Source organism: Podarcis bocagei (assembly GCF_964188305.1).
Source record: "Podarcis bocagei genome assembly, chromosome: 17".
Lineage (NCBI taxonomy): Eukaryota > Metazoa > Chordata > Lepidosauria > Squamata > Lacertidae > Podarcis > Podarcis bocagei.
In genome coordinates, this window is record NC_138143.1 from 8,623,189 (window position 1) to 8,642,954 (window position 19,766).

General features: G+C 49.0%; 1 protein-coding gene across 1 annotated transcript in view; it reads right to left on the reverse strand.

Moving 5' to 3' along the window:
• The window catches only part of LOC308576488 (mitochondrial adenyl nucleotide antiporter SLC25A23-like), a 50,853-nt gene extending 31,919 nt beyond the window's left edge, over positions 1–18,934 (reverse strand). The window contains exon 1 of the mRNA XM_081175875.1: positions 18,516–18,934. Within this exon, the coding sequence (XP_081032001.1) occupies positions 18,516–18,710 (195 nt within the window). The 5' untranslated portion in view covers positions 18,711–18,934. The remainder of the gene's footprint in view (positions 1–18,515) is intronic.
• Positions 18,935–19,766: the final 832 nt, after the last annotated feature.

The window sequence follows — 19,766 nt, forward strand, 5'->3', positions numbered from 1 at the left end:
GTCCAAGTGCTTCCCATATCGTATATTATTATAATCCCTGCAACAAACCAGGAAGGTAGGTTTATCATCCCCCATATTGCAGATCGGGGGTGGGGCAGGGCGAGGCTGAAAAGGGAAATGACCTGCTTATTGCCACAAATAGCAGAGGTGAGATCTGAACCGTACTTCCAGACTTGTGGCTTTCCCCCTTTGGCACTTTGCCACACTGGCTTTCATGAGGTCGGTTCAAAAGAGTGCAAGTGAGAGTCTGTAAAATATAAACAGAAAATGCCTCTGAGAAGGCTTCTTCCTGGCATGCCAGTTTTCTAAGTGGAAGGAATTGCTTCTGTGTGGAAGAGCACCTCATCACCAGTGGGCTGGAAGTGGTTTGGCATTCCTAAATATGGTGGGCAGGAAGAGGGGGAGAAGGAAGTCCTTTGGGATCAGAGACCTTGCTGGAAAGTCTCTATGGAAAGCAGGGGAGGGTATATTTGGTGGCAACATCACCCATTAGTCCATGGGTAGGCAAATTAATCGCCTTCTACCAGTAAATCCAGCCCACAGACAGTCCAGGAATCAGCGTGTTTTTGCATGAGTAGAATGTGTGCTTTTATTTAAAATGCATCTCTGGGTAATTTGTGGGGCATAGGAATTCGTTCTCCCCCCCCCCCAATATAGTCCAGCCCCCCACAAGGTCTGAGGGACAGTGGACCGGCCCCTGCTGAAAAAGTTTGCTGACCCCTGCGATTAATTTGTTCCCCCTTACACTCTGTCTCACATATTTTCACCGATCGCTCTCACTTGATATATGTTTGTCTATGAGCCAAGAGGGTTAGATTAGAAGAAACATGAGCCCGAAAATCATTTAACTGGACAAGGCCAAACAAACTTGTTGCATGTTTTCTCTTCCCCCCCCTCTCACACAGCCATGCTGTCCTCTGCTTGGCCCTTTAGCAGGCTCTGTCCTTCTTTTATTCTCGTTCTGAAGAGGGCATGATAACATGATAAATTTCCCTTGTTTTGATTTAAGCAGCACAAAATGCTGGAAGATGTTCCAAATTCTTGTAAAGAAAAGGTAAAGGGACCCCTGACCATTAGGTCCAGTCGTGGCCGACTCTGGGGTTGTGGCGCTCATCTCGCTTTATTGGTCGAGGGAGCCGGCGTACAGTTTCTGGGTCATGTGGCCAGCATGACTAAGCCACTTCTGGAGAACCAGAGCAGCGCATGAAAATGCTGTTTACCTTCCTGCCAGAGCAGTACCTATTTATCTACTTGCACTTTGACATGCTTTTGAACTGCTAGGTTGGCAGGAGCAGGGACCAAGCAACGGGAGCTCACTCAGTCGCGGGGATTCGAACCACCAACCTTCTGATTGGCAAGTCCTAGGCTCTGTGGTTTAACCCACAGCACCACCTGCGTCCCACTGAATTCTTACTGAAGCCCTATTCAGACAACACATCAGTGGATTCAATGGCACAGGGGTGGGTGGGATCACGCCATGTGCCTCTTTTACAAGGCTGTTCTAAGCTTCAAAAGAATGCATGGGTGGCGGAGGGCTAATGGGAGTTAAGAGTCCAAGAATATATGGAGGGCTGCAGGTTCTCTGGTCCTGAGCAAAGGTATGAATTGAAAATGCTGCAAAAGGTTTTGAAGGTTGTGGACCAACATAATACATCATTTTATCTTCTCTGATACAACAGAGACAGGGTAACGTTCAATAAAATGCTCTTTGAACTAGACAGGCATCTCTTGCGCAATGCATCTTATGCAATAAACACAGGAGAGAAACCATATTTACGTTCAGGACTTCCAGGAAAGCTTCAGCACTGGCTTGCTGGAGTCTAAACCAGAACAGTTAAGAACAGTTAATGAGAATCTAGATAAAGAGCACCACCAGGGACCAGTTTCTATCTCCAGATACCATCTCATGAAATTGTATCTTCACAGCAAATGTCACATTATTAAGAACTGTGCCTTTTCATTGATGTTTGAAGCTGGTGATGTTTGCCTGCCTTGCCAGCTCCTTCTTTGATCCTATTTTTCCTGTGGCAGTTCTTAACATTCTGAATGCCCAAACTTTCAACTCCTTCTGCAGACTTTCTCTTATTGTTCTCTGCTGCTACAGTGGTACCTCGGGTTAAGAACTTAATTCGTTCTGGAGGTCTGTTCTTAACCAGAAACTGTTCTTAACCCGAGGTACCACTCTAGCTAATGGGGCCTCCCGCTGCTGCCACCACACGATTTCTGTTCTCATCCTGAAGCAAAGTTCTATTTCTGGGTAAGCAGAGTCTGTAACCTGAAGCATATGTAACCTGAAGCGTCTGTAACCCGAGGTACCACTGTACTTCACAAAGCAACCTCTTTTCCTCGTTTACATCCCATGCCTTGTCCTTCCAGGCATCCTTCCTCCCCTTCAACACCAGCTGAGTGATCATGCAAATAACCAAAGCTCCAGGTGGCAGCAAACTAAACATTTGCCAGGGAACCTAGTCCAGCAGTGGGTCCATCACCCCCAAGGGCACTGCCATTCTCATCCCACAGAAAAACTCCCAGGGCAGCTTAGAACAATGTGAGATTTCTCTATACGCTCCTTCTCTTTCAGATTAAAGTCTCTTCCTGCCCACCCCCAAATCCTGAATCTGGCACCGTATAGGCATTAAGCTTTCTTGTTACAAAAATATGGCCTAATAATCTGTAGAGATCTGGCACAGACATAATTTGATACATGAAGAAACCTGGCCTGCGATTAGTAAACTTCATAAAACTGGACTTGCATAAGAAACACTCATTTTGCTCAGGTGACCAGTTTTCCATAGGGGGAGCCAAGGAATGAAGTTTGCAGGAGGGGGCAGGGATACATCTGCCCCCCAGAGCTCAAGGACAGGTATTTCTACAAGCCCACGTCATAGAATCATAGAATCATAGAATCGGAAGAGACCACAAGGGCCGTCGAGTCCAACCCCCTGCCAAGCAGGAAACACCATCAGAGCACTCCTGACATATGGTTGTCAAGCCTGTGCTTAAAGACCTCCAAAGAAGGAGACTCCACCACACTCCTTGGCAGCAAATTCCACAGTCATGTCCCTTACTGTGCTTCATTTTGTGAATTGAGAATAGAAGCCAGGATTCTTAACTCCAAATGCTTTCTGCCATTCGTAGCAGAGTGGGTGTTTCAGTACGTTCATATGACCAGCCGGGGCAGAACTGGGAGCCAGGCAGGGCGAAGGAATGTAAACACAGCAGTATGAAAATAGCCCAGCACCACGTGCTTTGAACAAATTTGTAGACGCATTTAAGGGCTCAAGAGCAGAGCTTTTCAGGCTGGGTATCCTAGTTCCACCCATCCTTCCATTCCAGGTTGTTGTTTTTAACCACATGCTCTCCTTTCCATAAAACTGATCGGGTAGCACACAATTCCACATCCATTCACCCAAGGCCTGGGATTTCATAGCCTCGGATTTCATAGCCTTGGACGAAACAAGATGAAATATAAAGGTCTTAGCATCAGGACAACCGCACAACTGGTGCCCCTGTGATGAATCCAGCTTCAGCATAGCAGCTAACACTGGTGGCTGTCAAAGAATAACATCCTCTCCATTCATTTCATTCTCCTGCAGGGTAGATAGCGAGTCACCATGGATGCTACTGCCTGATGAAGGTTATGCAGAGGCAGGATGAACAGTGGGTTGATGCTGCTTCTCCCATAATAATAATAATAATAATAATAATAATAATAATAATTTATTTATTATTTATACCCCACCCATCTGGCTGGGTTTCCCCAGCCACCCTGGGCGGCTTCCAACAAAACACTAACATACAATAACCTATTAACATTAAAAGCTTCCCTAAACAGGGCTGCCTTCAGATGTCTTCTAAAAGTTTGGCAGTTATTGTTCTCTTTGACATCTGGTGGGATGGCATTCCACAGGGCGGGTGCCACTACCGAGAAGGCCCTCTGCCTGGTTCCCTGTAACTTGGCTTCTTGCAGTGAGGGAACTGCCAGAAGGCCCTTGGCGCTGGACCTCAGTGTCTGGGCAGAACGATGGAGGTGGAGACGCTCCTTCAGGCAGTTTAGGGCTTTAAATTAAGGTCAGCACCAACACTTTGACTTGTGCTTGGAAATGTACTGGGAGCCAGTGTAGGTCTTTCAAGACCGGTGTTATATGGTCTCGGCGGCCGCTCCCAGTCACGCATTCTGGATTATTTGTAGTTTCTGGGTCACCTTCAAAGGTAGCCCCACATAGAGCGCATTGCTCAATCCCCAGCCGTGAAGGTATTCAACTTTCCTTGCAGTGCCAAGTCCTGGGTGTGAAGAAGGGGCCTGAGTTGCCCACCATTTCCCTAAGTCAAGTTGTCATTTGCCTCCTGTCTACATATGCAAAATGAGTACTTAAAGGGCCTACCTGGGGAATAGGAGGAGAAAGAACCAAGAGCAGCGGCGTAGCGTGAGTTGTCAGCACCCGGGGCAAGGCAAGTAATTTGCGCCCCCCCTAACCAGGGGCAAGGCAAGTAATTTGTGCCCCCCCTAACCCCTAACCTGCCGATCTGAGGCGAGCTGCCGCTGGCGCTGCTGCCCAAACGACACCGCTTGCCTGGAGGAGGAGGGGGGCAGAGAGGCGAGGAAAATGCAACATGGCCCAGCAGCAGCAGCAGCAGCGGCGGAGGCGGGGCTGTGAGGAGGGGCTGCCTGGCGTGTCCTCCGCGGTCCTGACGCGCGGGGACCGTGGCGAGCGCTGAGAGCCGCTGCCTGCCGGATGCCTTCAGCCCGGACGCGCGCACAGCTCGTCGGTTCCGCGAGACATGGGGCTCTGCTACATCCTGCGCCCGAGGCTCTTCGGCGACTCCGGAGGCAGCGAGCGCCCCCCCGATGTTGCGCCCAGTGCGGCCGGCCCCCTTGCACCCCCCACGCTACGCCACTGACCAAGAGCCCCCTCCCACGGGTGGGGAAAGGGCCTTGAAGAAGCTGGACTGCCTTTGCTGCTTCCTTTCCCTCCTAACACCAGGGGATCTAGTTCCCTCTGCAGCACCAGGTTCCCAAGGCTGCCCTGCTGATTCTTTGTGAGCAAAACTGAGTGCAGTGAATAGACTAGCATTAGTTCAGTTTTAGAGCCACAGTGCTTATTTTGTACAGTGGTACCTTGGTTTGCATATGTCTTGCTTTGCATATGTTTTGGATTACAAACACGTCAAACCCGGAAGTGCGTGTCCTGGTTTGCAAACTTTTTTTGGATTACAACCCCCCCTTTTTGGGGGGGATTACAAACAAAAATTTTTGGGAGGTCCCATTGGCGAAAGCGTGTCTTGGGTTACAACCTGTTTTAGTTTACAAACGGACCTCTGGAACGGATTATGGTTGTAAACCAAAGTACCACTGTATTCAGTTTGGATCTTCTGCCTGCTTTCCCTCGACCTTTAGTCCTAATAAAGTTCCTTCATTTCCCTCTACATTTTAATCCTAATAAAGTTCCTAAATTTGACTGGTGAAGTATGTAACCTCAGGGTTTTAGATAATGAGGATGAAGATGATGATGATAATAATAATAATAATAATAATAATAATAATAATAATTTATTTATACCCTGCCCATCTGGCTGGCTTTCTCCAGACACTCTGGGCAGCTCCCAACAGAATATTAATCATAATAATCATAATAAAGTATCAAACATTAAAAACTTCCCTAAACAGGGCTGCCTTCAGATGTCTTCTAAAATCCCTGGATGCCTAGACACCTGCCATTCAGGCTCCTGGGAGGTTAGGATTAGAGTTGTAAGTGACTGGCACACTCTTCTGAGGTCTGATAGAGACTTAGAGAGGGTGGAGTCTTCTGTTACACTCTGAGGAAACCACAAAGGTGCAGGTTGAACTGCAGAGTGCTGGGGCTCTGGCTCAGAACCTTTTTAAGAGTGATTGTTTAGGGGTGTATGGGGTGTTAGGGGAGGGGTAGTCCCTTCGGTGGGGGCACGTCATGCTCCTTCTGGGGTAGTTTATCCATCTTTGGCTCCATCAGATTGAGCAGACAAGAGCAATAGTGGGTCCAATGGTCAAGAAGACGGTTTCTGCTTGTGCCACAGGAGCATCTAGGAGACAGAAAACTGATCTTAAAGCTCCACTGCCTTGCAGGATATCTTCAAAAGAAGAAAAGGCTAGGGTGGCGCCTTGTACGCCTCCTTCCGGCAACTGCACCCTAGCTGGTGCCAAACATATTGCTCTGCTTTCCTCTGGACCACATCAGTGAGGCCAAGAGGGGCAACCTGTCTTCTGGGCAGCCCAGGACCTCTGTACACGCTGCCTAGGCTTGCACTCCGAGGTGATCACTTTGGTGCTGTTAACACAGCAATTTGGCTTCATCCCTGAAGGCACACTCCATTGTCTCTTGAGACAGATGGATGCCAGCCACAACAACTTGTTCAGAGCATCCTAGGTCCCTTCCCCTCTGCGGCTGCAGGAGTAAGTGGGAGGGTGGTGGCCACAACTCCTGGAGAGTAATATCCACTGGCAGCACTGCAGGGCTGTTGTGTTGCAGTTGGGCAGTGAAGGTGGGAAAAGCTCTCATGGGCGTCCTTCCTTCATCACACTGGATGCAAAGTGTGGCATCACTGAGGGAGGTGAGGACCGGGGCCAGATGAGCCCCTTGGAGGAGAATGAGACCAAGTGAATGAGCCCCATAGATGATCTTGCAGAGAGAAACCCAGAAGACGACTTCAGGTCAAGCATGCTTTGGTCCTGCGGGTTGAGAACTTTGCACCAAAAAGTTGCCAAAAGTTTGCTCAAAAAGGCAGTATTGTACTAACCTGTCTCATCTGTGCAATGCAACTTTCCACCTCCCCAAAGCTGCTTCAGAGGGTTGGGGGAACCCCTTGAACAGATTTAGGGGTGGTATGGAGGAGAAGAGGGGAAGCTCTGTTGCTCCAGCGTAAATCCTTGAGCTGATGGAACTACAGTGGAACCTTGTTTCCCGAACTTCAATCGTTTGACTCCCAAAACGGTTCAGGGACCAAGGCACGGCTTCCAATTGGCTGCAGGAAGTTCCTACAGTGAATCGGAAGCTACGCCAGACATTTGGCTTCTGAAAAATGTTTGTAAACTGGAACAATTACTTCCAGGTTTGCGGCATCCGGGAGCCGATTTGTTCAGCATCTAAGCTGTTTGGGAACCAAGGTTCCACTGTACAGCCATACCTCTGGTTGTGAACGTGGTCCGTGCAGGAGGCACGTTCGCAACCTGCAGCATTCGCAGCCTGAAGCGCCACATCTGTGCAAGCGCATGCTGCGATTTGGTGCTTCTGCGCACACTTGTGACGTCATTTGGTGCTTCTGCGAATGCGCAAGTGCCGAAACCCGGAAGTAACCCGTTCCGGTACTTCCGGGTTCGGTGTGGTCCTCAATCCGAAAACATGCAAGCAGCAGCGTTCGAAACCCGAGGTATGACTGTACTTATTTAGTGCTACATTGAAAACAACCCTATTGAAACCAGTAAGGCTTAGTTTCTATGTATTCTTCCCTCTATTTTGCAACTGTGTGACTGCTTGTACTTTGCTTGTCATTTTAAGCAGAGCCAGTTTACAGGAAATGGTTACTGCATTCTGTGTCTTGGTGCCAAAGGCGTAAAAAAATCCCCGGGTGCACCGACCCCAATCCCCCAAGCACACACACTCACAGCTGAGAATGTGCTGCTACAGGAAAAAAAAAACTGTAGCAAGTGTGGTATTAGCCCAAAAGGAGTTCTGCTGGGAGGAAGTATGAGGGGCAGGGAATGAGGGAAGAACATACTTTTCTAGATTCAGTTGCTTTTGGAATCCAGGTCTCGGGGAAGTAAGCGACAGAGGGTGCTTTCAAGAAGCAAGTGAGGGATCGCTCCCTTCACCCAACCCCTAATGAGCTTAATCCCTGACTGACCCATCTTCTGTGTATGTCATGGCCCTGATGGAGGACCACCACCCCTATTGCAAGAGGAGCTGGAGGGCCCCCAAGGAAAATGCTAAGGAGCAGCAGGCCATGCCAATGGACAATGAGACAGAGCAGAGGGACCTGGGACCTTCAGAGATCACGACACAAAAGAGTTCCTGCGCAGAATGAGAGGTTGTGGCTGAGAAGCCTCCAAGTCAAAGAAATAAAAGATACAGATGCCAGAGCACCCACCAGAGGAACAAGGACTCTGGAATAAGAGTTGTTCATGAGTAGACCAACTCCTCAGTCAGTCTGGATGGCTTGCAGCTGTGCTCCAGGGTGGGTCTTTGAAAGCTTAAGTCAGTGATGGCCAAACTTGGCCCTCCAGCTGTTTTGGGACTACAACTCCCATCATTCCTAGCTAACAGGACCAGTGGTCAGGGATGATGGGAACTGTAGTCCCAAAACAGCTGGAGGGCCAAGTTTGGCCATCACTGCCTTAAGGGTAAAAGACCTTAGTTCCTTACAGCAGCTCCCTGAGCAGAGTTCCTTTACAGCCTGGCCTCTTGTGTTGTCCTGGTGTTTTGACCCTGGACTCCTGTTGGGCCTTAGTTTTTGAACTATCTGTGAGTGGACTTGGAACTGCTGGATTCAGTTTTACCTGAAGCAGAACAATGCAGTGGATTGTTTTCTGGGTTAGCTCTGCTCCGTGTTCCACTGCCTGCATTTGGAGCTCTGAGAATTAATTTCAGAATGCAATTGTCCACGTGACATCTGCAGCAGATTCCAGCTTGCATAGAGGTTGGATTGCTGCAACACGTTCTAATTGGGGCTGCCTCTGTTGATGGTTCAGAAACTTCAGCTGGTGGATGCTTCACCTGGGCTGGCTCTTCCTCCCTTCCGCATCAGGGCGGAGAGCGAGTGGGAGCCGGAGCCGGGGAGGCTGTGCGTTGCTGCCACCACCGGCCTCCAGGAGGGGACCAACAAGGAGGAGAACATTGGGTGCCAAAGAAAAATGTTTTCATAGAAGTCATCATAAAAATCCTGGGCAACTTTGGAAATGTATAGGAGAATGAGCGTTTTGCTGATTGAAGCTTTTTATGGAGGTTCACACAGGCAGCTAGTGGATCTCCTACAAGAACATAGGACACAGAAGACTGTATCCTATTTACTCTCCCTGCAAAGAAATGGCATTGGAGAGCAAGGACTGCAGCACTCTACCTCATGCAAGCTGTGCCAGCCAGCATGGACTACAGATAATTCCCACAACTAAGGGATAAGAACGGTTCCAATAGATTGACAGCATTTGGTGGGGTTGGTTTTTTCAGAACCAGCCAGAGGGCCTTCTCGGTAGTGGCACCCACCCTGTGGAATGCCCTCCCACCAGATGTCAAAGAGAAAAACATCTACCAGACTTTTAGAAGACATCTGAAGGCAGCCCTGTTTAGGGAAGCTTTTAATGTTTAACAGGTTATTGTATTTTAATATTCTGTTGGAAGCCAATAATAATAATAATAATAATAATAATAATAATAATAATAATAATAATTACTGCTACTACTACTATCTTTGCTGGTCTTGGGAGACAAATAATGGGAGTGTGGGAAAGGAGGCTGGCTTGGGATAATAAAAGTTCAGAGTCAAGCAGCAGCCAAAGGATCTATCAGCTGAACAAACTTGATCTTTGTGCCACTACAGCCAACACAATCTGGATTGAGACCAGACTTTTCTTTGCAGCTTCCTCTTTGATGTCCCCCTAAACAAGGTGCTCACTGCTTTCATCTTAGGAAGAGCAGCAAAGCTGCTGGGTGTGTGTGTGTTGTGGTTTCTCTATCCTTCAGCTATGGACAAAAACGAATCTGGAGACTGCAATTGGATCTCTCCTTCTCTCCTCAGTTCCCATGAAAGTACCATACCCTGTTTATGATGCTGAAACTGGATCAGTTCCTTATGTATACACGGTGCAGGGGTGGGGGTGGGATAACGTGCAGGCAGGTGAAATGTGGTGTGTGGACATGTAGAATGGGAAGGCTAGAGTCGCCTTTGAGTCCACTTTGCCATTTAGTGGTCATACCAGGACATGAGCCACCACTTAGAATCACAGAATTGTAGACTTGGAAGGGACCTCAACGCTCATCTAGTCCAGCCCGCTGCAAACCAGGAATCTGAGCTAAAGCATCCATGGCAGATGGCCACCCAACCTCCAAGGAAGGAGAGCTTCCCTTTTCCCTTTAAGAAGGAGCTGGTATTCCAGAGCTCCCAGGTCATTTCCTCATCTGTCACCAGGGACCTCTGTGACAGCAAAAAGGCCACCACAGACAGGTTAAAAATAACTGGGAGGGAGCCATGAGCAAACCCTCTATTTATAACTGCCTGTGTTTATTTGGCTGTTTCAATCCCCAAGTCCGGCCCATTTGGCTTCCTGCCTTGGGCACTTTCACATTTCTGGTTACGTATGTGTAGGGACACACCTTCATCACACACAGATACACACTCCAAAGGGTGGGTTTTTTTCCTAGCAGGTATAAGAAGATCCTTTGCCACAAACCTTTCGGAGATCACACATTTCCCCCACCTGCTGAGAAATCAGCTTTGGTTTGTGTGGAACAGGCACAGGCAAACTCAGCCCTCCAGATGTTTTGAGACTACAATTCCCATCATCCCTGACCACTGGTCCTGTTAGCTAGGGATGATGGGAATTGTAGTCCCAAAACATCTGGAGGGCCAAGTTTGCCTATGCCTGGTGTGGAAGGTCTTCTTCACATAGAAAGAGCTGATAAAGGGCTCAGAAATCTGCGGTTCAGACCCAGCAAGCCATGCTCTCTAACTGGCCTTTCTTCCAGTCCCAGAGGTGTGGGAGGAATCTATAGGTAGAGCTGATAATTTAGAGATACCCTTTTGTATTAAGAAAGAGGCTCAGAGGCTGTTGCACAATTCCTAAGAATGAAGTTGTGTCACATGATTCCTCACATCTGTGGACCCAGAATCTTTACTGTGGTGGTGGTGGGGAATGACATGCAGCAAAGTTTATGCATATTTACCAGGGATGGCTGAAGAGACCGTATTTTTCCGTGTATAAGACTAGGTTTTTCCTCTAAAAAATAATGTCAAAAATTAGGGGGTGTCTTATACTTGGGGCCACCCCCCCATTTTCTTAAATCTGAGTCCCCCAAAATAGGGGGCGTCTTATACATGGAGGTGTCTTATAGACGGAAAAATACAGTATTTTGTTGCCTGACGCAGAAGAGCAAATACGATACCTGCCGTGCCCCCCATCAGGGTGCACAGTGCTCAAGACTAGCAAAGTTATTTCTGGCATTAAAGGCAGCTAATCCCACAAACACATCTTCACTGGTAGTAAAAATACAACAATAACAAACAAAAATAGATTTTCTGCCCTTTAACCTCATCCTGCCTAATGGCGAGGCCCATCCACAATTGCCTTCTCATAAATAAATCCTACTGAGCATAGTGTGCCTCACTTTCAAGTAAAGACACATACAGGGTTTCAGTCTCCATTATTTCATGACTGCTTTCCATATTTCAGGGGGAACCCTGACACAGGTTCTCAAAGCTCAGTGTTCCTACGTTTGGCTCAGTTCAAACCCTGCTTTGAGGTTGAATCCTGACAAGACAGAAGTACTGTTTTTGGGGGACAGGAGGCGGGCAGGTGTGGAGGATTCCCTGGTCCTGAATGGGGTAACTGTGCCCCTGAAGGACCAGGTGCGCAGCCTGGGAGTCATTTTGGACTCACAGCTGTCCATGGAGGCACTGGTCAAATATGTGTCCAGGGCAGCTGTTTACCAGCTCCATCTGGTACGTAGGCTGAGACCCTATCTGTCTACGGACTGTTTCGCCAGAGTGGTGCATGCTCTGGTTATCTCCCACTTGGACTATTGCAATGCGCTCTACGTGGGGCTACCTTTGAAGGTGACCCGGAAACTACAACTAATCCAGAATGCGGCAGCTAGACTGGTGACTGGGGGCGGCCGCCGAGACCATATAACACCGGTCTTGAAAGACCTACATTGGCTCCCAGTACGTTTCCGAGCACAATTCAAAGTGTTGGTGCTGACCTTTAAAGCCCTAAACGGCCTCGGTCCAGTATATCTGAAGGAGCGTCTCCACCCCCATCGTTCTACCCGGACACTGAGGTCCAGCTCCGAGGGCCTTCTGGTGGTTCCCTCACTGTGAGAGGCCAAGTTACAGGGAACCAGGCAGAGGGCCTTCTCGGTAGTGGCGCCCGCCCTGTGGAACGCCCTCCCATCAGATGTCAAAGCGATAAACAACTACCTGACATTCAGAAGACATCTGAAGGCAGCCCTGTTCAGGGAAGTTTTTAATATGTGACATTTTAGTGTATTTTTCATCTTTGTTGGAAGCCGCCCAGAGTGGCTGGAGAAACCCAGCCAGATGGGCGGGGTACAAATAAAAAATTATTATTATTATTATTATTATTATTATTATTATTATTATTATTTCTGGTTCAAACTTTATGAGGAATTGGGAGCTAGATGTTTGAAGAGGAGAGGCAACTTTCATACCGTTTGCATGGATAACATTTCTTCCCAACTGCCTATGCTGAAGGTTTCGCCATCAAATGATGCTGAGTCCAAATACTCAAGTAGGCTTTAAAGCACCAATGGGTGTGAACCCATCCGTGACTGTGCAGTTTCCTGTCTGCAGACCTCCTGTGCACAGGGGCGGAGGAAGGGGGGTATGGTGGGGGCGGGCCGCTAAAAGCCGCTAATAGTGCTAATCCGTCAATGGGCTTGCTTCGCAAGACGAAAAAAACGCTAGACGAAGAGAATCACAGAACGGATTATTTTCGTCTTGCGAGGCACCACTGTACTGTATTTTTAGCTCCATAAGACGCACCTGACCATAAGATGCACCTAGTTTTTAGAGGGGGAATGCAAGAAAAAAAATTATTTAAAGGGAGCACTGAGCAGAGCCTGTATGCATCTCAGGCTGTGCTCAGCGCTCCCTTTCACGAGCCGCATGGAGTGTGTGTCACTGTCACTGATGGGCTGCCCTTCTCCCTCCTCGGGGAAAAGCCCCCAAGAGCCCCACACACACACACACTCCACACGGCTCTTTAAAGGGAGCGCGACTCTTGGGGGCTTTTCAGGGAGGTGGGGGAAGGGACTGAGGGGTTAAGCCAGAAGCTAGAAGAGCAAGAGAGAGTGCTGCGCAGCGATCCCTCTTGCTGTTCTGGCTTCTGGGATAGCAGCACAGCCTGCATTCGCTCCATAAGACGCACACACATTTCCCCTTACTTTTTAGGAGGGAAAAAGTGTGTCTTATAGAGCAAAAAATACGGTAATTCAGAGTCTAAGGCAGATGTGGAGAGTCTTTGGCATCTCCAGATGTTGCTGATCTCTCACCATCCCTGGCCATTGGTCATGCTTTCTGGGGCTGATGGGAATTGTAGTTCAGTGACATCTGGAAGGCCAAAGGTTCCTCACACCTAATCTATGGAAGGATATGTTCCTTAGTAAGCAGAAGTGGGAGCAGAACTGACAAGCTCCACCAACATTACACTGGCAAAAGTTATTCTTAGACGGGGCTGTGCAACAGTTCTAAAACAGTAAGTAGGCCAGCAACCTCAGTACATTCCTCCATATATGAGCATGCCTAGTCTTTGTGTGCATTTCTGTGAAGCACTTTCAGAAGGGACAACTGAACCTCTTTTCCAGCCAGAGTGAAAGAAACAGATTGGTCCCCCCCCCCCATTAAGCAGTGGTTGAACCACATGGCTTACAAGGGCCCTTCCAGCTGTATGATCACGGCATCGCAGGGCATGACAAGATCCTGAGGCAGCTGGTGGAAAATATGCGAAGGAAATCTGCTAATGAGCACACCTAGTTTGCACAATACCCCAGCATTTGATTCCAACGGCTTCGACAATGCATCCAGGAGCATTAAGGAAGAGGGATGCAAACTGAAAAGTAAATTCCAGACTGCACACACCATGACACCTCCCCAAGACAAACATCATTGTACAAAGGATCCTGGGGCACATATTATGGAGTGCAGCTGCATGGAGTTTTTGACCTGTCTTGCACTCCATTTCTGCAGCCATTTGAATGCATGCTGAGGATAAACACTATTAACATTCCTTCCTCTTTGTAATAGCTCACATTTCACAACATTGTCAGAGAAATGGGTTATTGGCTAGTGCTGAAAATGGCATAACTTTAATAAAGCTTGAGTACAGCTCTCCTATCCCATTGGGTCTCTCTCTCTCCTTCCTTCCTTCCTTCCTTCCTTCCTTCCTTCCTTCCTTCCTTCTCATTAAGGATTGAGAAACTGAGATGCAGAAAACTGGAAGAATCTCTTGGGTTACAATCTTCTATTCACTTACCGGGGAGTAATCTCCATTGAACTCAATGGGACTTACTTCTGGGTAGGTGGGTATAGTATTGCACTGACTGTCAGGCTATATTCCTAAATGCACATATTTCTGAATACATCCACTTTGCACTGTCAGTTAAGGTGGCAGAATTAAAAAGCGATATCTGTACTTCCAGCTGCCTCTTCCTCCTTAAGCCCAGAATTCACCAAGCTGCCTGTTCAAAGGATGAAAATAAATTTTGGAAAATTTGCCTACATTTCTAATGTTAGATTTTGACCTTGAGATGTCACCTCAACATTTTATGAGTTGTGTATTTTTACTTCAAATGGGATGATTTGCTGAGACCTAGATGCTGGTGAGATCAATGCACTGGGTTATACCATCTCCTTGAATTTCTTTTTAGGCTGCTAGTTTCCTTGGCAACATGCTCCAGCTTTTGTTTTAAAATACCGAATTCAAAATAAAGAATATCAGCTACCAAACAGAAGTTTGGCTTCAAGCCAGTTGGTTGTGGAATTCCACTGTGTTGCCAGCTACCTAGCTCTCGTTTGAGAAGATAATTGTTAAAACAACAACAAATGCTTATCCCTTACATCAAGAATAGAGAATCTCTGCCCCTCCAGTTGTTGCTTGCCTCTAGCTCCCATCAGCCTCAGCCATCATAGTCAATGGTCAAGGAGAATGGGAATTGTAATCCTTGAATTTGCTGGACTCCAACTCCCATAATCCCTGACCACTGACTTTGCTGGCAGAGGGCGGTGGCAGTCCAACAACATCTGGAGGGTTTCAGGTTCCTCACACCACTGGAATTTGAGAGCCCAAAGTCCACCACTGCTGTTCCTTTTCACCAGTGTCTTCCTTCCAATGAAAATGAAATGAAAAAAGCAATAGATGTTCCCCATCCTTGGTCAATGGGATCATTTTTTATCATCCAAGTATTTGTTAATTCTATCAAGTTTCCCCATAGCATTTCTCTATGAAACACACACACACCATTTTCTGTGCCTTCACATCAGAGCCAGCTCATGCACACATTGAGAATTCATTGAGTGAACAAGCCACGGTAGGTTAACTTCCAAGCCACATGTGTCCATTGAACTCCATGTGAACTCAGTCCTTTTTTTTAACAGAGCTCTTCAGAAGAAGAAGAGGAGTTTGGATTTGATATCCCGCTTTATCACTACCCGAAGGAGTCTCAAAGTGGCTAACATTCTCCTTTCCCTTCTTCCCCCACAACAAACACTCTGTGGGGTGAGTGGAGCTGTGAGACTTCAGAGAAGTGTGACTAGCCCAAGGTCACCCAGCAGCTGCATGTGGAGGAGCGGGAAAGCAAACCCGGTTCCCCAGATTACGAGTCTATCACTCTTAACCACTACACCACACTGGCTCTCCAGGTGAGGTGAATACCCTCAAACATTCTTTTCATTATCTGACAACTCAGCAAGTGAAGTCAGTGGATGTGCTTACTGGTCAGCAATGAAAATACTGAGCAGCAACAGGCTCAGCACCGTTCTCCTGCAAAGTACCCCAGATATCTCTTCCCAAGGCAAGGATACCTTCATTACGGCGCTTTACACCAGGGATGGGGAACCTGTGGCCCTCCAGATATTGCTGGACTCTCAACTCCCATCAGCCTCTGCCAGCAGAGTCAGTAGTCAGGGATTATGGGACTTGGAGTCCAGCAAGTTCAGGGGGACCACAGGCTTGGCATCCCTACTTTAAACCTCTGCTCCTTTTCACCAGACTATTCCAAGCAGCAGAGCTAAATAAAGCAATAGATCCACAGGCAGACACTTAAAGAATAACCACACAAGTCGTCCTGTGTTCTCTGGGTGAAGGTACAGAGATTGCCAACGATGCATTAGCTAGCTGCTGCAAAATAACATCTGGAAAAGTACAGAAGACAGGCAGCAAACAATAAAAATACTTTCATTTCACAGGAATAAATACGTTAATATGCATATCTTAAGGGCAGTAGGGCAAATGATTGAGATAGTCATTGTTTTCTCCCAATGCTCCAAGAATTATAATTATATATTGCCCCAGGACTACCATTAACCATTAACCTGGATTCAACCTTGCTTGTTGGTCAATGGAAATAACAGCTCATCAGGCAGTGGGTTTGGGTAGGCATATGGATTCATGGCACTGTTTGCTATACACTAGCCCACAGGTGGCTAGCCTGAGATCCTCCAGTTGTCGAATTCCCATCATCCCTGACCTTTGGTCATGCTTGGCTGCAGAGCTGCAGCTATGGGGAGCGGGGCTAGCCAGGTATTTTGCTCCCAGTGAAGCCTACAGAGGGGTGCCATTGAGGCTCCCAGCTTGTGTGTGTGCAGGCGTGCCAAACTGGGTTTTGACCAGGGTGAAATAAAGCCTAGTTTCACCTCTGCTTGGCTGGAGCCACTGGGAGTCCAGCGACGTCAAAGGTTAGCCCCCTCTGCAGTACCATTGCATTGCCATTTGACTCCACCGTTTATTATTTTTCTCCCTACAACCATATACATATTCACAAACCTGACAACACTTTGTAAAGGTAAAGGGACCCCTGGCCATTAGGTCCAGTCGTGACCGACTCTGGGGTTGCGGTGCTCATCTCACTTTATTGGCCGAGGGAGCCAGCGTACAGCTTCCAGGTCATGTGGCCAGCATGACTAAGCCACTTCTGGCGAACCAGAGCAGCGCACGGAAACGCCGTTTACCTTCCCGCCAGAGCGGTACCTATTTATCTACTTGCACTTTGACGTGCTTTCGAACTGCTAGGTTGGCAGGAGCAGGGACCGAGCAACGGGAGCTCACCCTGTCGCGGGGATTCGAGCTGCGACCTTCTGATCGGCAAGTCCTAGGCTCCGTGGTTTAACCCACAGCACCACCCGCATCCCTGACAGCACTTTGTACATAAGTGTATAAAAAATAAAAATCCACAAAAGCTTGTGCCACAACCAGAGCCGGATTTAGGGTGGTGCGGGCAGTTCTCCCGCACAGGATGCCAAGCTGAGGGGGTGCAAAATTGAGAAGACCCATTTGGGGACCCCAAGTTTTGGCCTTGCTCAGGGCGCCATACTACCAAAGATTACCAAAGCCCACCCCTACCATAGCAATACTGTTCATCTTCGAAAGTGCCACAGACTTACTGCTGCTTTTGCTGCAACAGACTTAACACAGCTACTCCCACTGCACAAAACAGGCAATTACTTAGAAGCATGTCCAAAAGCTGTATCAGCTGTCCTGGAAAGCCCAGCTCCTAATCCTCCTGAGTGCAGGGCACACTGCCGTTACCCTGCGTATACATTCTGCACATGTTCAAAGGAATTTTTATTAGCATACAGTATTCCGCTTGTTGATCCCTGGCATTCAGTGTAGTTTCCATGACCCAAATTAAATCCTGCCTGGATATGTGTGTGCGCGCACGTCCCTTTGCACTTCTCAGGGTGCAAAGAGAAGGCTTTTTGTACCTTTAATGCTTTGTACAATTTGGGGACAGGTGTGTGGCACCTGTCAGGGTGAGAAGCTGCGGCAGGTGAAATTCCCCACCTCCTAACAGATCCCTGGAAAAAACACAGGCGCCCTGCCCTCCTTCCTAGACCTGGCTGGAAGGCATGCGCCCACTTCTACGCTGTCACCTCTTTTTGCCACTGCAAAGCGGGAGAAATTATTTTGTCACCGTTCTGACAACCGGGCGTGGGGGGGGGAGGCGGGGGCAGAGGGCTTTTATAGTGCCGGAGTAGGAGCAGGGCTGACTCATAAGGAAAGCTTCAGTGCAATGCCGGAGTCGTGCGCGTAGAGGGGGCGGAATCCGTCCCGTTCGCCGGTTGTGCAAGATGCAAGAGGCCCCTTCCCCAGCCGCCGGGCGTGCAGAGCGCCCAAAGCAATCCCCCGTCCCCGCCAGCAGACGGCTCCCTTCTGGCCTCGGGAGAGCGGAGAAGAGGAGACCCCCGCCCCCCGGAGAAAGGGAAGATGCAGAAGAGAAAGGGGCTCCTTCGACTTCGGGGAGTCGCCGCTTGCATCCGGCTTCAGCGGCGCCGGCGAACATCCCCCTCCTCGATCCGTGCGCTTCCAGGGTCCAGCGGGAGCCCCGTCCGGGGGCCACCCACTTTGCAGGGGGGGGGCGGGCACCGCGTGCCACCCAGACGCCTGCGATCCACAGAGAGGTGCCCTGCGCCCCGAGGGTCTTCCGCCCTGCGCCCCGAGGGTCTCCCGCCCTGCGCCCCGAGGGTCTCCCGCCCTTCGCCCCCCTCCTCCGTTTCCCCGGGCTGCCCCGGGCGCCTTCCCCGCGCTGGCCACCCACCTGCTCGGCGTGGGAGCCGGCGTTCATGCCCATCCGGGCCAGGCCCTGGCGGAGCTCGTGGACGTCCACGCGCCCGTCCTTGTTGGTGTCTAGTTGCTCGAAGAGGCTGGCCCAGCGCTGGTGTCGCTCGGGGTCCCGGGCGCTTTCGGAGGGGGGCGCCTGGCGGGGCGCCGCTCTCTCCCGGGGCCCCAGCATCCTGGGTCTCACCGGAGCCCCGGCGGCAACAGGCGGGTCTTGCTGGCTGCGGAGGAGCCCGACGGGCCGGGGGCCACCATCGCGCCGCTGCCCGGCCTCCAGCAGCCTCGCTTTGCAAACGGAGACGCCTCCGCCGCCGCCCGCCCGCGCAAGGGCATTTAACCGACGGCTGCTTGGCGTCGCCTCCCTCGGCCGTTTCCTCCTCTCGCCCCTCCCCGCTTAGCGGGAGAAAACAGGAGGAAGGCGCGCTGCACGGGCGCGGAAGGGTTAATGCGCCTCCGGGGGCGGGGAAGGAAGGAAGGAGGGGGCCGACCGCGTCAGGACGGCTTAGGCGCTCCGCAAGCCAGCGCTCGGCAAATGCGCAGGATCCGAGCCGCGCTGCGGCGCTGCCTTCTCCCGCAGCGGCCATTCTGTCGCCGGGTCTTGGCTGCGCCTGCCCGAAGAAGCCGCCCGGCCTCGTTCCCTGCAAGGAGACTTTCCCTGCTGCAACAAGTCTTTTTATTAGCATTTTAAAAATTTATATTTTTCAGGTTTGTACATTTCGCGGATTTCACAATCATTTTGACATTTCCAAACTTGACTTCTTTCTGCAGTTCCTCAAATTTGTTTTTAATATCTTCTGCATATCCAAATGAACTTAATTTGCTCATTTATTCATCTTCTTTAAATATATACTCTTATGAAACTGCAGGTTATTATTACAATAATCCTGCCAAGGTTCCTGTCTGCTTACAATTTATCTGTAAATATTCAACCAACTATTTCCATTCTTTTATAAAAAGTTTGTTATCTTGATTTCTTATACTTCCAGTAAGTTTCACCATTTCTGCATATTCCATAAGTTTTTGTATCCATTCTTCTTTTGCTGGGACTTCTGCTTCTTTCCATTTTTGGGCTAGTAATATTTTTGCTGCTGTAGTAGCATACATGAATAAGTTTCTATACATTTGAGGTAGTTCTGTCCCTATAATTACCAAAAGAAAAGCTTCTGGTTTTTGTTTTTACAAACTTTATTTTAAACATCCTTTTCACTTCCTTATGTATCATTTCCCAGTA